The 18,587-nt window shown below is 43.5% G+C and overlaps 1 protein-coding gene across 1 annotated transcript in view; it reads right to left on the bottom strand.

Moving 5' to 3' along the window:
• Positions 1-773: 773 nt before the first annotated feature.
• Positions 774-18,587, bottom strand: part of GRK7 (G protein-coupled receptor kinase 7) — a 38,407-nt gene continuing 20,593 nt past the window's right edge. Inside the window, exons 3-4 of the mRNA XM_081301825.1 lie at positions 10,148-10,422; positions 774-1,707 (exon numbers count right to left, since the gene is read on the bottom strand). Coding sequence (XP_081157951.1) covers positions 1,371-1,707; positions 10,148-10,422 — 612 coding nt within the window. The 3' untranslated portion in view covers positions 774-1,370. The remainder of the gene's footprint in view (positions 1,708-10,147; positions 10,423-18,587) is intronic.

Here is an 18,587-nt window from a genome sequence, read left to right as displayed (position 1 = left end):
AAACTTTCAAAACCAAGAACCCAAATAAGCCTTTTCTCTTCTTAAATTGATAATTTCAGGCATTTTATTATAGTATCACAAATCTCACTAACACAAGACCCACATGTAATAATATGTACACATACATAGTGCATCTACCAAAAACGTAGTGTGTGCGTGTGGTACTGGGGAGAACCCAGGGCCTTGCATATGCTCGGCAAGCACTTTACCTATATCCTGAGCTCTTTTTACACTTTCATTTTGAGACAGGGTCTCACTAAATTGCCCTGGCTATCCTCCAACTTGTGATCCTCCTGCCTGAGACTCTGGAGCAGCTGGGAGTACAGGCATCGGCCACCATGCCCAGCTCATCTATCAAAATTTGCTCTACATTAGAATCATCTGGGGATTTTTGAAACTCTAAATGCTCAGGTTGTACTTCATACCTAGGGGTGGGAATCAGAATGTGTGGGGGTAAGAGGCATCAATTTTGAAAAGATCCTTAGGCAATTCCAAATTTCAGTAAAGTTTGGGAACTGATGGAAGATAAAATTGCATGTATAAGCAATTTATAGTATATCACTTAAAAGCCTCAACTAAACTTACAGAATTAACTTCTTATAGAGATTTACAATAAAAATGCTTGAACATGGGCTGGGGTTGTGGCTCCATGGCAGAGCACTTGCCTCGCCTGTGTGAGGCACTGGTTTTGATCCTCAGCACCACATAAAAATAAATAAACGAGATGGAGATGTTGTGTTCACCTATAACTAAAAAAAAAAAAAAAAAAAAAATCAAAAAATGCTTGAACATTATCATAATAAATTATTTTTAAAAAATGTAAAACTGTCAGTGAAATTAAAAATGATCCTGTGATCCGAACACTTGCCAAAATATTAACAATCCATTTCTGTTTAGGGACAGAAACATCAGGGACACTGATTCCCAGCTTCAAAAATCCTTTTTGTAAGCACAGAAGCAGACAAAATGCTGAAGGATGAGGAGAAGAAAGAATATAAACAGAGGAAAAACTAAAATGATTATTGACTAAGAATTGCAAATGCTCATTTGCTGGGTCCACCCCAAAGTTCCATTCTCTGTCCCTGGGACTTTGCGTCATTCACACAGACGTGATGGGGAAGGGCTCAGGCTTGTAGTTTTAGCAAAAATAAACCTGAGGGTTCCTTTCCCCAGACCTTAGTGAAAACGGGGCTCTGCTGATTTTCATGGGGGCCAGGGGGACAGAGACAGGGGCACCCCACATCTCAGCCTCGAGCCCCCCTGTCGTGACCAGTCCTGGTTGGCAGTGTCCTCCCACTGACCAGCCCTGGTTCAGCAGGTTCTGGGTCCCGGGCACCCAGGCTGCTCCCCGCTGCTGCTGGGGGAACCCTCTAGAGCAACAGGCACACCCCAGACTTGGAGGAATCGCCCTTCCCGTCCCCGGACGACCTGTTGGGGTCATTGAGTTCCTCGAACAATCCCGTCTCTATGATTTCTTCCTGCCACGCCACGGGGACAGCGCCTGTGGAAAATCTTTGGAAGAACTGCTTGTCTTTGTCGTCGAATTCCACCCCGCGGACCTCGGAGAAGTCGTCGATCTCATCCACGTCCTTGGCATAAACCACTGACGGGTCGGGCACGAATGGGGGCTCCACGAGGCCGGCCTCCAGGCGCGGGAAGTTGACCGTCTGGAAGAAAGGGTGCTTCCTAGGGTCGTCCGCCTTCTCCCTGGGGGGACAGCAGACAAGGGACTGAGACCTGGACCCACCAAGGCAGAGCCGGTGGCTGCTTCTCTCCCAACACTGAAAAGGCCACTCAGTGACCTAAAGGATGACCTTGAAAAATAACAACGTAAAATCACCCTGAACTCCACAGTGTGCACAGACAGTAGCGTTCCCATGGTTGGCCTTCAAACTGCACAGGAAGATGTGACTTTCTTTATAAAGGAGTTGGGCACTGGGAGTGACTTTAATTGTTGGCATTTCATAGAGCACCAGGAAGATTCAAGTGGTGCTGGGAGCAGTGGCCCACCCTGTCATCTCCCCTGATCAGGGAGGCTGAGGCAGGAGGATCACAAGTTTGGGGCCAAACTTAGGGAGACCTTGTCTCAAAAAAAAAAAAAAAAAAAAAAGGGCTCAGAGGTAGAATGCCCCCTAAGTTCAATCCCTAATACAACAAAAACTAAAAATCACAATAAGTAAAAATAAAGAGGATGGGGGGATTGTAGCTCAGTGGTAGAGCCCTTTTGGGTTCAGTCTCCAGTACCTCAAACAAACAAAGTAAAAATAAAATAAAATAAAACCAAAACCAAATACCAATCCATGAGCAATTTGCAATACAGCGAATGAGGATACTTTTGGTATTTGAGACTATAGTTATGATGATGAAACCTTCCTCTCTATGCTAGAACTGGTTCCAGTATTTGCCTTAGAACAAAGGAAAGAGTGTGTGTCCGAAGGTATGACCTCTTTTTTTTTTTTTTTTTTTTAAGAGAGAGTGAGAGAGGAGAGAGAGAGAGAGAATTTTTAATATTTATTTTCAGTTCTCGGCGGACACACCATCTTTGTTGGTATGTGGTGCTGAGGATCGAACCCGGGCCGGACGCATGCCAGGCGAGCGCGCTACCGCTTGAGCCACATCCCCAGCCCCTCTTTTTTTTTTTTTTTTAAAGAGAGATCGAGAGAGATAGAAAGATAGAGAGAATTTTTAATATTTTTATTTTTTAGTTTTCGGCAGACACAACATCTTTATTTGTATGTGGTGCTGAGGATCGAACCCAGGACGCAAGCATGCCAGGCGAGCGCACTACCGCTTGAGCCACATCCCCAGCCCAATGACCTCTTGTGTTAGCTGTCTATCGCTGTGAAACAAATTGCCCCCAAATTTAGTGGCTTAAAACAACCAACATTTATTATTTCATGGTTTCTGTGAGTAAACAATGTGGACATGGCTTAGGTGGGTGTCTCTGGCTCAAGATCTCCTGCAAGGTTGCAAGATGGCGGCCAGGGCTGTGGTCTCATTTGAAGGTCCCACTGAAGTTGGGGCATCTGCTTCTAAGGTCACCCCTGTGGTTGTTGGTCAAGACTCTATCTCAGCTGTCTGTAACACTGTAGTTGACTGTCTCCATGGTGGAGAAGAGGAAGGAGAGACAGAGAGACAAACAGAGGGCACCCAAACAGGAGCCATGGTCTTTGTAACCTAATCTTGGAACTGGCAATCTCAACATTTCTACCATATTCCATTTGCTCAGTCTCCTCTCTTGGTGAAGGGATTAGGCAGCAGAGGGGGATCCTTGGGGACAGTCTCAGGGGCTGCCTGCCATACTTCTTTTACTTCTTCTTTAATCCAGGCTATAACAACATAAGAAGAGGATTGTTTATGGCATCGGATTCAGAATAATATTATTTTTTCTTTTTCTTTTTATGTGAGTGCATTTCCTGGTCTGAGTAAGTAATGACTTCCATTTGGAAGAAGCCAATTTCTGCCATAAATCAACCTTAGTAGAAATTACTCACATTCATGGTTTCTCTTTTTACATTTTCCATTCCGGATATCAAAAAAAGGCTTTTTGGGAAAGAATTGAAGCCTTCTCTAGACTTTCCTCAAGACCCCTCCGCCCCTCACCACCATCAGATCCCAAGGTCCTGCAGACTGCCCGGTGAGATGACTAGAGACAAGATGAGGGGGACCAACCAGCATTACTCCACGAGGTGAAGCTCGTCACTGTCATTATCGCACTTTGTGGGCATACGGTGACTTTGTTTTAACACCTTTATTTTTAACTTTTTTATTTGCTCTGCACTCATAAAGAACTGTGCATAGGAGACTGCCAGAGAATAGGGGGAGTTTTTGAAGAAAAAATTGCAATCAAATTTTATTGTGGAAAAAAGAAACTCAGTTGGATGCTTTGATGTGCAGCCATTCCTTGGGCTGCTGTTCTGTGACTCTGGACCTCGCTGTATCCAGAGCCCATCAGGACTTCTGGGGTTTTCCCATGGTGTCTGCAGGGCTGCATCAGGAAGTGCTACCAGGTGTCTCTCTTCTCCCACAAGCCACCAAGCCTCCGGCAAGCAAAAGATAGGAAAATGCAGGCTTGCTATCTTCTGGAACTTATTCACCCAGTGTCTGTGTACTTACATTGTGTATAATAAGAGCCTGGAGGGAGAGTTATGGAGATAAACTGTAACTTCAAAGATAGATTTTAAAAAATCTATGTATTTGTTTCCAGGTGTGGTGGTGCATGCTTGTAATCCCAGCAACTCGGGAGGCTGAGGCAGGAGGATCTCAAATTGGAGGCCAGCTTTGGCAACTTAGTGAGGCCCTCAACAACACTATCTCAAAATAAAATAAATAAAAAGTTGTTTTGTTGAGGTGTAATTTATATAGTAACATTCACCTCTTCATCTATCAGATGGATTTGAAATGTGACAGAAGGATTCAGTTAGACTTCCATCCAAGTAGATCAGGACTGAAGCCAGGACTGCATGTCTCCAAGGGAATCAAAGAGCTGGAACAGGACTAGGTGCCTCCAGGAAGGAGTCTGTACTACCTCCATGACTTCCAGCAGGCATGAACACACTGTCCTTGGGCTCACAATGGCCCTTGGAATTCACTCTAAGCAGCTTTAACGTGGTCAAATGGCGAGTGTCCAGGAGCTTGGAAACCTCCAGGGTTGCAGGCCATGATGAACAGCTCTCAAATAGCATGTCCAGGGTACCAGGTCCAGGTGACCTTGATGTGTCCTTCAGGGATGACTGACCGCAGCCTTTGGACAAGTAATTAGGAAAGACAAGAGAACCACAAGCCATTCTGAGATCACCTGTACATTCTCCTCCCAACTAAATGTCCCTAGAGGCAGGACACACACCCTGTCCCTTATGCCTTCCTGTGTCGCTGATCCAAGCTTCCTCTCCTCCCTCTAGTGTGGAGGCAGCCACGAAGCTGATCACTTTGGTCTTCTGCATTAGCAACTCTCACCCCTGCACTGTCTTTGGAAATAGCACGAAGGGGCTTTGACCCTAGACTTGCTCCCTGGCAGCTTTGTAAGGTACTGTTAGGCTCATTACCTTGCAGGGCGCTTTGGACAAACAGGAGAGGCTGCTGAGGGAGGCAGCATTTTTTGGTAAAGTCCAAACAGGCAGGTGCAGGAAAAACTTGTTGTTGGATTGGAATATATTCCAGAGCATTAACAGAGGCTCTTGTGTGGGTACACCCCACACAGAGATTACAATGGACTCTTAGAACCCTCAAGGGAGCGGAGATTCACTTGCCCGTACACGAGGACCACACCGTGGGATTTGCCCTGCCGACCTGCCAAGATGGGGCTGCTGGCATGGAATTCTGTGGTAAAGAAGTGCTGAAGCCACCGGCTTGCATGGTTATTTGCTCTTGTTCTGCTGCACTGATGGATCAGAACAAAACCTGCAAAAAAATCTCAAGTGGTCTTCACCTTTTACTTTATCACAAAACCTCACAGTTGACTCTGTCTTGGAGACCCTGTGAACGCCTGGGAAAGCTTTTGACTTCTTTGTCAAATTAACTCCCAGACTTGTCAAGGCAAAGAATGAAATCCTCTTTGGGGAGGATAAAGAAGGAGAGAGGCTTAATGTATTTTGAATGCTTGTGAAGGCAGGCGGGAGGGGTCCTGGGCCTCTCCACTGGGTAACTCTCCGTCTGGGCCTTTGCCCCGGCTGGAGAGGACACCACTACCTAGAGCAAACATGATCTCATTTGAATGAACCTCTTAAAAATACAAAAAGTTGGCATGAAAATGTGGGAAGCCTTTCTCTTTCACCGAACAGATGTTTCTGACCTGCCCCTTCTCTAGTGTCGTCAACAGTTTTAATCAAAACACTCGAAACTGCAGACTCTTTGGAGAAGGGCTTTGCTTAATGAAGCAGTTTCCAGCAATGATCCAGTAGGTGAAGGTGGCATCTTCCGGGAAAAGCTTGCTGACATTTCATTTTATAAAACTGAAGTGGGCTCAGAAGCGGGTGGTAGCCCTTCAACGAAGTCATCTGGAGAAATTGTGGGTCTCCCCACCCTCTGCCTTCTGACTGTCCTTGTTCGTGTGCCCTCTGGGACTCCCTGACCTTGAGAGTCAGGACAGCCACTGACTACCAGTGATGGCCAGTGGTCACCATATTTGGATCACCTCTCCTTTCTGGGCACAAAGAGGATAACACCAGCCAGCTCCCTCACCCGTCCGCAGGAACTGCGGACAGGTTCCAGGGGACAGAAGCGTGTCACTTCCCAGCGGAGGCTGGAATAGCTCTCTCTGAGTTCTCTGCTTTTTGTTCAGCCACTGGGACTGGAAGGACAACTTCCACTGGAGCTGAAGATGGAAGCAGCCTGGATCTCTGAGTCACTGCTTGGAAGAGAGACATCCTGGAGAGCAGTGGGCTATGTATGGGGCTGCGTGTGAATGGGAAATCATCTTTTTCATTGGAAGCTGTTGAGACTTTGGGATTTGCTTGTTATCATAACATGGCTTATGCTTACCTAATACAACCCTGGAACCTACATAGGAAAATCAACTCAACATTTTATTTCCACATGATGTAGAATCTATCTAACTTCAAAATACTAGTTACTTTGATCATAGGTCATGCTTTAAAAGTTACTGCAAATTAGGGCTGGGGTTGTGGCTCAGCCGTAGAGCGCTTGCCTAGCATGTGCGAGGGCCTTGGGTTCAATCCTCAGCACCACATAAAAATAAATGAATGGGGGCTGGGGATGTGGCTCAAGCGGTAGCGCGCTCCCCTGGCATGCGTGCGGCCCAGGTTCGATCCTCAGCACCACATACAAACAAAGATGTTGTGTCCGCCAAAAACTAAAAAATAAATATTAAAAAATTCTCTCTCTCTCTGACTCTCTCTTTAAAAATAAATAAATAAATAAATAAATAAATAAATAAATGGCTGGCATAAAGGTATTGTGTCCAACTACAACTAAAAAAAATAAATGATTTTTTAAAAAGTTACTGCAAATTAATTTTAAGAATCAAGTAATATTTCTTGTTGATAAAATTCACAAGTTTTTTTTGATTGTTCAAAATACTCATTTTTGTACAATACGGTAAAACAACTTTAAAAAAGAATCAAAGATAAGGACTCTTCCCCTTTGTATTAGTATATTATATTGTTTGGCTATTTTTCAAAAGTCAGGTTGGGGCTGCGGGTATAGCTCAGTGGTAGAGCACGAGCATTTGTTAGGCTTTGGGTTTCATCTCCAGCCCTAAAAAAATAAAATAAAATTCAAAAACAGGTCAAAATTAAATGCTTGCCTCCATGTTCAAATATTCTGACCAAAGGCAACCTTGTTTTAGAGACTCCACCATCAACCACGTGGAGGAGTTAGAATTTGGCTGCTGAGTTCCGATGTGTTTTCCTCGCTGTGCCCAAATGCCTGACAATAAAAACTTAAAGTGGAAAGGTTGACTTTGGCTCGTCACTTCCCAGTTTTCAGTCCATGGTTAGATGGCTCCTTTGCTTTGGGCCTGAGGGGTAGCTGGACATCTTGGCAAAGGGCACAGAGGAAGAAAGCTGTTCAGTTCCTGCAGCCAGGAGCAAAGAGAGAGGCAGAGACAGAGAGAGAGAGTTGGAAAGGGGCCAGGGACAAGATATAGTCCTTGAGAGCATGCCTCCAGTGACCTACTTTCTCCCACTATGCCCCACCTGCATACAGTTTCTATCGTATCCCAGAAGTCCATCCAAATTATTAATCCATCAAATGAATCAATCCACTGGCGAGATCAAAACCCTCATGATACAATCATTTCCAAGAAGCCCTACCTCGGAATATACTGGGGACCAAGCCTTCAACACTTGACCTTTTAGGGGACATTCAGATCCAAACCATAACATGGTACTATATTGAAATCAGTCCTACTACCGTGTGGTTGTAGGTTTCCGTGTGTGTGTGTGTGTGTGTGTGTGTGTGTGTGTGTGTGTGTGTCTGGGGTCAAACCCAGGGCCTTGTGCATTCTAGGTAAATGCTCTACACTGATCTATACTCCAAGCCCAGATGTTTGAATAATTCTTAGATCTTAAAAATTCCATTAAAGTAATATAAGAGATTCAAAATATCATCTAATATCTCCCTTAGAACAATTGAGTAATGATTAATCATAATCGCTCTCACTTGTTGAGTAATTCTGAACACCCTCCCCATCGGAAACCCAGAGCTCTGTGAAAAGACAGGGCCAACAGGAGGCAGAGGGGCCAGAAGGTGCCACTGTCCCAATTATCTGGAGCTGAAAGGGTTTGAGAGTCAAGAGATGCAGGTTCTGGATCCTCCCATCTGTTTACAAGCAGAGCCTTCCAAAATAACGCCACTGTCCCAAACCCCCTCCTCCAGAGTTTTCCAAACAGGAAAGATTGACTAATAGCAGGCAACAGAGGAGTCAGGGCCCTACCTAAACAGAAATGGTCACAAACTATCATGTCTCCCGTGTAGCCTTCCAAAGGCCATCCGTCTTCCCTAAAAGTCACTGGTTTTCCCTGTTTCTCCCTTTCTCCTTCTTCTATTAAGATGGTATATATACTTTAAATTCTAATGATCTCTTAGTCACATTTTTTTTAAGTGTGAACTCCTGAATGAACAAAAATCTGTCTTTTTCCTTGATAATCTGTGTTTTGCTGATTTCATTTGTGGGTCCCCAAGCACTAAACCTAAGAAGGTAGAGGAAGTTTTTCCTTCCTGACTGTGTGTGTGTGTGTGTGTGTGTGTGTGAGAGAGAGAGAGAGAGAGAGAGAGAGAGAGAGAGAGAGGCGCAGAGGCAGAGAGGAATTTATTATTTTACACTTGGCTCGTGCATTTGAGGAGGGCTTGGCAGGTCCAAAGCCTGTGGGGGAGAGTTGCAGTCTGAACCCAAAAGGGCTGCCAGATTCTCATGTCCTCTAGGGAGGTTCATCTTTTTCTCTTAAGGTCTTCAACTGAATGGATGAGGCCTACCCACATTATGGAGTATGGTCTACCTTACTCAGTGTCTGCTGATTGAAGTCTCAATCTCATCTAAAAACCTGCACAGGGCCGGGGATGTGGCTCAAGAGGTAGCGCGCTCGCCTGGCATGCGTGCGGCCCGGATTTGATCCTCAGCACCACATACCAACAAAGATGTTGTGTCCGCCGAAAACTAAAAAATAAATATTAAAATTCTCTCTCTCTCTCTCTCTCTCTAACTCTCTCTAAAATAAATAAATAAATAAATATATAAATACCTGCACAGAAATATCTAGAATAATGTTTGACCAAATTTCTGGGTACTGTGGCCTAGCCAAGTTGACACATGACCATTGTACCTGCAACCCCTCCCCCACCACCCCCATTTTATTTCTGAAGAAATAAAACTCAGAGTAAGTAATTGTCTGGTACAAAAAGACCAGTATACATAGTAGAATCTAAATCCCATCTATTTTTTTCCCTGCATAACATTAAGTACCCACTGCCAAAGGTCTAATCTTGTCTTTTTTTTACTTTTTTCCATTTTTCTGTTTCTTTTTTCCAGTATTGGGGATTGAACTTAGGGTGTGGCACATGCTACACGAGTGTTCTACCACTGAGCTACATTATTAGCTTTTAAAAAAACATTATTTTGGGGCTGGGGATGTGGCTCAAGCGGTAGCACGCTCGCCTGGCATGCGTGCGGCCTGGGTTCGATCCTCAGCCCCACATACCAACAAAGATGTTGTGTCCGCCGAGAACTAAAAAATAAATATTAAAAAAATTCTCTCTCTCTCTCTCTCTCTCTCTCTCTCTCTCTCTCTCTCTCTCTCTCTCTCCTCTCTCACTCTCTCTTTAAAAAAAAAAAAAACACATTATTTTAAGTTGTTGAGACTGGCCTCAAACTTATGATCCTCTTGCCTCAGCCTCCCAAGTTGCTGGGATTACAGGTGTGCACCACCACGCTCAACTTGATCTTTTTTTTTTTTTTTTTTTTTACAACGCAAGCTGTTTTGTACCTCATTTCAATTAAAACATACCTTGGAGATAGTTCCATATCAAGTGCTATACTGTTTGAAAGCACTGAAGACAATTGATCATATATTGTGCAAATCACATTAGAAAAATAATAAGAATTTCAGGACTTGACAAGAATTCAAAATATTTTCCGAATCACTCGGGCAGTGTGGGTGTCACAGCGTACCTCTGTGGCGTGGTAGTTTACCTGCTTCCTAAGCGTTGCTCTGGTTTCTTAGCCAAGAAGAGTCTGCAGATGTCTTTCGTCTCCTCTGTGAAGTTCTCATGGTGGAACACGACCTCGTCTTTCATGGTTCTTTCCTTTAGATCCTCTTTACTGACCTTTTCCTTGAAATCCTTGAATGGCGTCCGTCCAGCCACCATTTCATAAATGCTGCATCCCATTGCAAACCAGTCCACGGGGTAGGAATAGCTCGCCTTATCCATCAGGATTTCAGGGGCCATGTAGCCATTGGTTCCAGCCTGTCGCCCGAACAGCAGAACAGAGACACGGAGGTGAGCGCAGCAGACACCCAGCACCCACTTTCCCTGACTTCCTTGGGGTGACAATGCATCTAACTGCTCTTCTCCTGCTTCCCAGCAGCCTCTGGGGCAGCCCAGGGGAGGACATGCGGTCTACTCTGACCAGTGGGACATAAGGAGTTGTTGGCTGGGGTCATTATAGAAGTGAAAGTTGTGGCTTCTCTTGAAGTGAGAAAATCAGTTGGCCTCTCCTTATCTCTCCCCTTCTCCCTAGTGAGGAGCAAACTCAAGGCCTCTCACATGCTAGGCAAGCACTCTACCCACTCATTATCTTATATTGTTTTGATTGTTTTTTTATGGTGCCTGAGATTGAACCCAGGAGTGCTTAACCACTGAGCCATATCCTCAGCACACCCCCGCCCCCTTTTTATTTTGAGACTGGGTTTTACTAAGTTGCTTAGGGCCTCGTTAAGTTGCTGAGGCTGGCTTTGAACTTGCGATCCTCCTGCCTCAGCCTCCCCAGTTGCTGGGGTTACCCTTGTGTGTCACTGCATTCAGCTTCATGATCTCATCTTTAAGATGAAAAGTTCAATTTGCTGTCTCAAAGATTCCCTAAACTTTCCTTTTTTAAAAAATTCCAATATAATGGGAAACTAGATGCATATGATTTTTCCTTAAGGCCAAGAACTTTCTTTCTTTTCTTTTCTTTCTTTCTTTTTTTTTTTTTTTTGTTAAAGAGAGAGGAGAGGGGGAGAGAGAGAGAGAGAAAGAGAGAGAGAGAGAAAATTTATTTATTTATTTATTTATTTATTTTAGTTCTCGGCGGACACAACATCTTTGTTTGTATGTGGTGCTGAGGATCGAACCTGGGCCGCACGCATGCCAGGTGAGCGCGCTACCGCTTGAGCCACATCCCCAGCCCCAAGGCCAAGAACTTTCTAATATTGAATGTTCCATGTTATCTAGTGTAGGATGTTTCTTATTCTCTTTTCTTTGCAATTACATTAATATCACACATCTCTGCATTGAATAATTAACACTGCCAAGATTTCACATGAAATTTCATTTAACATGTATGACTATAAATGTGTGTGCCTATGTGGTATGTACACATGTATGTACAGTAGGCACACTTCTATTGACAATTTATGACAAATGATCACTGAAATAAATATATATGTACTTGTGTGTGTGTGTGTGTATATATATATATATATATATATATGTATGTATGTATATACATATGGGAGTCTTTTCATCTTAAAAAACTGAAATTCTGTAGCCATTAAACACAATGTATGACACACACACACACACACACACACACATTTGCTGCCAGGTGCAGTGGTGCTCATCTGTAATCCCAGCAGCTCAGGAGGCTGAGGCAGGAAGATTGCAAGTTCAAAGCCAGCCTCGACAACTTAGTGAGACCCTAAGCAACTTAGCAAGATCCTCTCTAAATAAAATATAAAAAGGGCTGGGGCTGGGGTTTAATGATTAAGCACCCCTGGGTTCAATCCCTGGTATCAAACACACATACACATACACACACACACACACACACACACTTGCAATAAGACATATGTAAAATTTTTTTAGTAGTATTTGAACATGTTCACATTGTTGTGTGACCAATCTCTGGGACTCTTTTCATCTTAAAAAACTGAAACTCTGTAGCCATTAAACACTAACTCCCTCTTGCTTTTCTCCCCACCCCTGCGACCACCTTTTTACTTCCTGTCTCTGTGAAGCTGACTACTCTAGGAACCTCACATAAGTGGCATCAAGTGGTCTTTATCTTTTTGTGACTGCATGTGATTTTTTTTCAGTGCCCCCCTCACACTTTCCAGGAGGGCACTCTGCTGCTTAGCTGCATCCATCCTCCACCTAACTGCATGTGATTTGTGTGTGTGTGTGTGTGTGTGTGTGTGTGTGTTGCTGGGGATTGAACCCAGGGCCTTGTGCATGCAAGGCAAGCACTCTATCAACTGAGCTGTAGCCCTAGCCCCTACATGTGATTTTAATACATTCATTAATTTAATAGATATTTAACGAATACCTATAACATGCCTTGTAAATATAAAGAAATATAAAGTATATGTTTATATTATAAAATGTTTTCACAAAAACGCAATTGCTTTTGGTTAAAGTACAATGAATAACTCCTGTAGCAATTAAAAATGCAAAGAACACCCTAAAATGACTATCAGTTCTTATTAATACATAAAAATAGTAATTCGTATTACAGGCAGAGATTGTGAAAAAACAGATAAATGTGCTCTGCAAATTGACTCAGACTTTGGGAGTCAACATGACATAGAGCAACAGAAAGTGAAAGGCATCAACTTCCTGTTCTCCAACCAGGTTATTGAACTTTGGAGTATGTACCTCAAAAACACAACTCAGGAGAAAAGAGTAAGGAATCTATATTGAGATGTTCATGGTTCCATTATTCAAAGCGATCAGAAGCTGGAAACACCCAAAGACCCACCAATAAATATGGCAAACCAGTCTATTAACAAATTTACATAGGTCACAGTCCTAACCCACTGGTTTCAACTATGCATATCAGAAGGTACATCAGAAAAGGTCAACAGTGTTTCAACTGTTCGTTAAGTGACTTGCTGTGTAATTGCTTACGTTTTTCTATGTGTACATAAAAGCAATAATTCAGCAATATGATATTTCATGCAAAATTTCTATGTGGATAACAAAGAAAAAACAAATGATCCAAGCACTAATGAGCAATTGGCCTGAGCAAGAAAGTTCTGAGGGTTGCAGATGCAGCTCAGTGGTAGAGCGCTTGCCTCTAAACGGAAGAAAGTTCTGGAAGCAACTGAGGTCTGACAGGCCAGGTGTGAGTCAGCGTGGCCCTGCTGTTTTCATCAAAGCTGGTATATAATTTGGGTGACCATGTGTTCCGGTTTGCCGGGGACGGTCCCGGTTTACATCTGTTGTCCTGGCATCTTGTCTGGTTTTGCATTTGTCCAGACAAAAGAGTCCCGTAGGCGTCTGTGAGGCTCAGGGTAGTCTCACTCATCTTTGGCTCCAAACCCAGGCGCTCAGAGGGCCACTTGTTGCATGCCCAATGATACATTTGTTAAATAAACAACTGTAAAGATAATGACTAGAAAATACCCAGTCCCTCTCCAGCAAACATGTATTAAGGCGCATCCTGCAATGAGTTCCAGGGATACCAAGTCATAGAAGGCCTGGCCCCTGCCCAGAGGATTCAGAGACTGGTGGAGACAGGTCACAAGGTCAATTCAGTCAAGTAGAGTGAATGGTAGATGGAGTAGGTATGGGGAGGGTGTGTGTGTGTGTGTGTGTGTGTGTGTGTGTGTAGGATGGTTCAGTGAAGAGCTGAATCACAGAGGAGTTCTGCCTAGAAGGTTATCCAGGTAATTAGTATTCGCAAGAGATGTAGTCAGGAACACTGGGGTGTTCAGGGAACTTCAAGGAATGTGCATTTCTTAAATGTGGGATCTGTGGGATGCCATGATAGGAGTGGGACTGGAGGGAGAGATGGGATGAGATGGAGACATTTTAAATGCCATGGGAGCAATATCCACCTCAATCTCCCTTTTTCCTTGCCCCCATTTACTAGAAAACCAGATGGTTAAAGACGCCAGCTCCTCACCCCTTTGCCCTTCTGGTAATTGTGTGACATGAGCTTGAGTTGAGAGGACTGCAAGCTGAAGTTGCTGAGAGTTGGTGAGGAGGGAAGTGAGCTCACTTGAAAAAACACAGAACAGATAGAAGATGGATCCAGTGGATGGACAGAGGATGAATCGATGTACAGACATGTGACAAAGCAAACCTAGTAAAACATTGCTGGTAATCAGTGGAAAATTTTCTGGCCATACAAAGGACTGACGCACTGAGACATGCCACAGTAGAGATAAACCTTCCAAACGATGAGCCAGTCACAGATGACCATATAGAGTATGGTTTTCATGTATATCAAATGTTTAAAATAGACAATTCCACACAGACAGAAAGACTAGTGTTTTGCTTAGGGATAGGAGAGGAGAGGGGAAGAATAGGAGTAACTGCTAAAGGGAATATGGTGTCTTTTGGGGGTGAAGAAAATGTCCTAAATTGATTCCAGTGATGTTTGTGCACTTCTGTGAATGTAGCTAATACCAGTCAAGTTTAAAGGGTGAATTTGATGATATTTAAATTATAATCCAATAAAGGTACTGAAAATGTCAGTGACACATTCTAGGTAGTGGGTATTTCACAGGCACTTGCTCAAGTGCAATTTTTTCAACTTTGCTGAATGCTTGGAAGCTTTTATAATAGAATGTAGAGGGGGAAATAGGAGTAAGGGGTGGGGAATGGGATGCCAGGCAGGTGGCCAGGGCCCAAGAGGCACAAGGGACTCTTTTGGAAAGGACATGAGGAGGAGCCACAGAGAGGGTGGAGGGGACTCCAGTCCTCCATCTCCGCTTTCCATCAGTCAAGGATTTACCCAAAGAGCTAACTTTATATTTCTCAGTTCACATCTTTCAACAATTAGCAGCTGAATAGGAAATCAGGGTCCACCCTCCACAGCATGATGTTCGTGGTATTTCATCTGACTCTGAAAGTGGAGGGTCAGCTTGGCCTGGATACACTGCCCACAGGGAGCTCAAGGGAAGAGAGGTGATGGCAGGGGGGGGGGGCACACTGGGAGCAGTGTGAGGCTTGGGGCCCAGAACCCCAGCGTCCTGAGATGTTCCAGTCAGACTGGCGTGTGCTCTTTCCATCCATGGTACTGGCTATGAGCTGGCCCTCCACGCAGAAACGAAAGGCTGTCTGTACTGAAAAATTGTCTCACATTATTTCTTCTATCATTTTCTTACTTCCATTTTATCTTTTCTCATGTTTTTCTTTGGAGACCCTGAACTTATTCTTTAAGTTTATTGTCATTTGTTCCTATTTTATATTTTCTTTCTTTCTTTCTTTTCTTTCTTTTTTTTTTTTTTTTTTTGGTGGTGAGATTCCTCTATTTTGGGGGTGGAGTACTAGGGATTGAACCCAGGGCTGCTTTACCACAAACCTATATATCCAGCCCTTCAAAAAATTTTTTGAACCTCAATGAATTTTTATTTTATTTTTTTCTTCTTTTTTTTTTCCTTTTAAATTGTTATTCTTTTTAGATACACATGACAGTAGAGTGTATTTTTTTGGGGGGAGGGGTTACTGGGGATTGAACTCAGGGACACTCAACCACTGAGCCACATCCCCATCCCTATTTTGTATTTTATTTAGAGACAGGATCTCACTGAGTTGCTTGCCTTCCTTTTGCTGAGGCTGGCTTTGAACTCTGGATCCTCCTGCCTCAGCCTCCTTAGCCACTGGGATTACAGGAGTTGCACCACCATGTGTAGCAGTAGAGTGTATTTTGACATATTATAAATACATGGCAAATTGTTTTTAATGCTGAGATAGGGGCTCACTAAGTTGCTGAGGATGGCCCCAAATTTGTGATCCTTCTACTTGAGCCTCCAAAGTAGCCAGGATTACAGGTTTACACCATCACACGTGGTGCATATAGATCTTTTTTTTTTTAATATTTATTTTTTAGTTCTCGGCGGACACAACATCTTTGTTTGTATGTGGTGCTGAGGATCGAACCCGGGCCACACGCATGCCAGGCAAGCGCGCTACCGCTTGAGCCACATCCCCAGCCCCTAGATCTTAAGTCTCTTTCAATCTATAGATTCTTTCTTCGTCTCCTCTACCCATCCCCTGGCAAGTCTTTGCTGAAAAAAATAATTGAGGGAACTATAGAATTTCACAGTCAGATTTTGCTGACTGCATCCTTGTGATGTTATTTAATATGTTCCTCTGTTCTTTGCATTTCCTGTAAATTGATAGCTAGACCTAGAGGTTTAATCCTTCACTGAACTTTTGACTTTTGCAAATATTGTTTTTACTGACCCATAACTAACACAATAATGTGTATAGATCTTACATATTCACTTCAATACGTTTTGAAAATTGAATATGCTCTTGTAAGTAAGACCTAAATCAGTTATAAAACATCTCCATTCACCTAGAAAGTTCCCCTTTGTCTCTTTCCATTCAATTCTCCTCCCCACATTTCAGGCAATCGCTTTCTGGTTTCTGTTACCATGGACTAGTTGATTAGTTTTCTGTGTTCTTGGATTTCCTCCCTACCTCCCCTCCCAGGGCTCAGAGTTTCAAGTCCATGGTTGGTCAACTGCGCAACTCTGGGTACAAGGTGAGGCAGAACTTCATGGCTGAAGGGTGTGGCAGAGGAGAGCAGCTCAGGACGAGGTAATCAGGAAACAGAGAGAGCTCTACTGCCCAAGGACAAATTATAAACCCCGAAGTTATGCCCACCAGTGACTTACTTTCTCTAGCCACACCCTACCTTCCTAGAGTTACCACCCAATTAATCCAAGGACCCCATTCCACTTCTCATAATCTAATCATTTCACCTCTGAAAATTCTCACATTGTCCTATACATGAGCTTTTGGACTACACCACGTATTCACATAACATTCTACCCCTGGCCCTCAAAAGCTTATGTCCATCACATAATGTGAAATACACTTAGGCCATTTTGAAGAGTTCCCATCATCTTAACATCTCCCAAAAGTCCAAGTCCCAAATCTCACCTGAGACTCAAGGCAAACTTGCACATATTTTCCCTTATAACAATCAAAAGTAAGTTACATAAATCCAATATGTGATGGCACAGAGTGAACATTTTCATTCCAAAAGGGACAAGTAGGGGAATAGAAAGAAGGTATGGGACCAAAACAAGACTAAAATCCAGCTAGGTAAAGAAGTTCTGTAACTCCACATCCAGCATCTGGGGCGCATGGCATTGTGATGTTCTCTCCAAAGGACTATGTAGCTCTGCCCCACATGACCTTTCTCTTGACTTGTTTCTGTTCAATTCCTGTAGCTTTACTTGGCAGATACGCCATGTTACTGGAGTCTCTAAATCTCCGGGGGCTCCAGTGCAGTTTCAGTTTCTTTCTCACATGTTGATACATCACCCTCTTGACCTTGCTACCCTTTACCTGGATTTCTAGGCTTTTCTTTCTTTCTTTTTTTTTTTTTAAAGGGCAGCTTTCCCAAGCTACTCTTTTTTTGAGAGAGAGGAGAGAGAGAGAATTTCAATATTTATTTTTCAGTTATCGGACACAACATCTTTGTTTATACGTGGTGCTGAGGATCGAACCTGGGCCGCACGCACACCAGGCGAGCGTACTACCGCTTGAGCCACATGCCAGCCCTCTAGGCTTTTCTTTTACATCTTGTGGAAGTCTCCATGACCCCCTAACTTCAACATCCTGCATTCCTGCAGAATCAGCATCACATGATTAATTACAAGGTCTGCCACCATCTCAAGCAGTAACCAAGCCTCCTGGGACCATGGCTGTAGCAGCCTCTTGAGTGCCTGTGTGGCTAAGTAGAGTGAAACATCTTCCTAGGCCCTACTTCCTGCTGTTCAAGCAGAGTTTCTCTGCTTGGGAAAAAAAAAAAAAAAAAAACCTTCTCAAAGGAATCTTCACTTGACACCTTTGAGCCTCAGATAGGTGTGGTCTTGCCAGTTCCTGAGATGTCCTCAAGTCATCTTTTTTATTATCACCCAGTAAAGTACTCTGCATCTCTTTAGTAACCATAATATCTTTAATAACCACACCCTGCTTAGCCCTGTTTTTACTTCCACATTTCTGGCCAAACTGCAAGTTTCTCAAATCTTTCCATTCTGCTTTTTACTCCTGATTATCACAGTAAACATGTCTAAAAGTCACCAGCAATATCCATGCCACCCCCTGAATGCTCTAAAGCCTTAAAATTTCTTCCGTCAGATTAATTAGTCCAACACATTTAAATTGAGCCTCCAAGAAAGGCATGGGGAAAATGTAGAACATTTCTTTGTCAGAATATAACATGAATGGTTTGTCATCCAATTTCCAAAATGGTCCTCCTCTGAAACATCATGAGACCACGCTGGCCCTGCTACACTTTGCCTGGTCTTCCAGGACTCCCTTTAAAATCTTGGTAGAAGTCTCCATGATTCCCTAACTCCAGCATTCTGCATTCCTGCAGAACCCGCAGCATGTGGTTAATGCCAAGGTCTGTCACCAACAAACCACAGTCTGCTGTCCACAGTCCTATTGGCATTCTGGTCTTC

Source organism: Spermophilus citellus, assembly GCF_964194105.1.
Source record: "Spermophilus citellus genome assembly, chromosome: 7".
Classification (NCBI taxonomy): domain Eukaryota; kingdom Metazoa; phylum Chordata; class Mammalia; order Rodentia; family Sciuridae; genus Spermophilus; species Spermophilus citellus.
The sequence above is the reverse complement of the archived record's forward strand: the minus strand, read 5'-3'. Positions and strand labels throughout refer to the sequence as shown.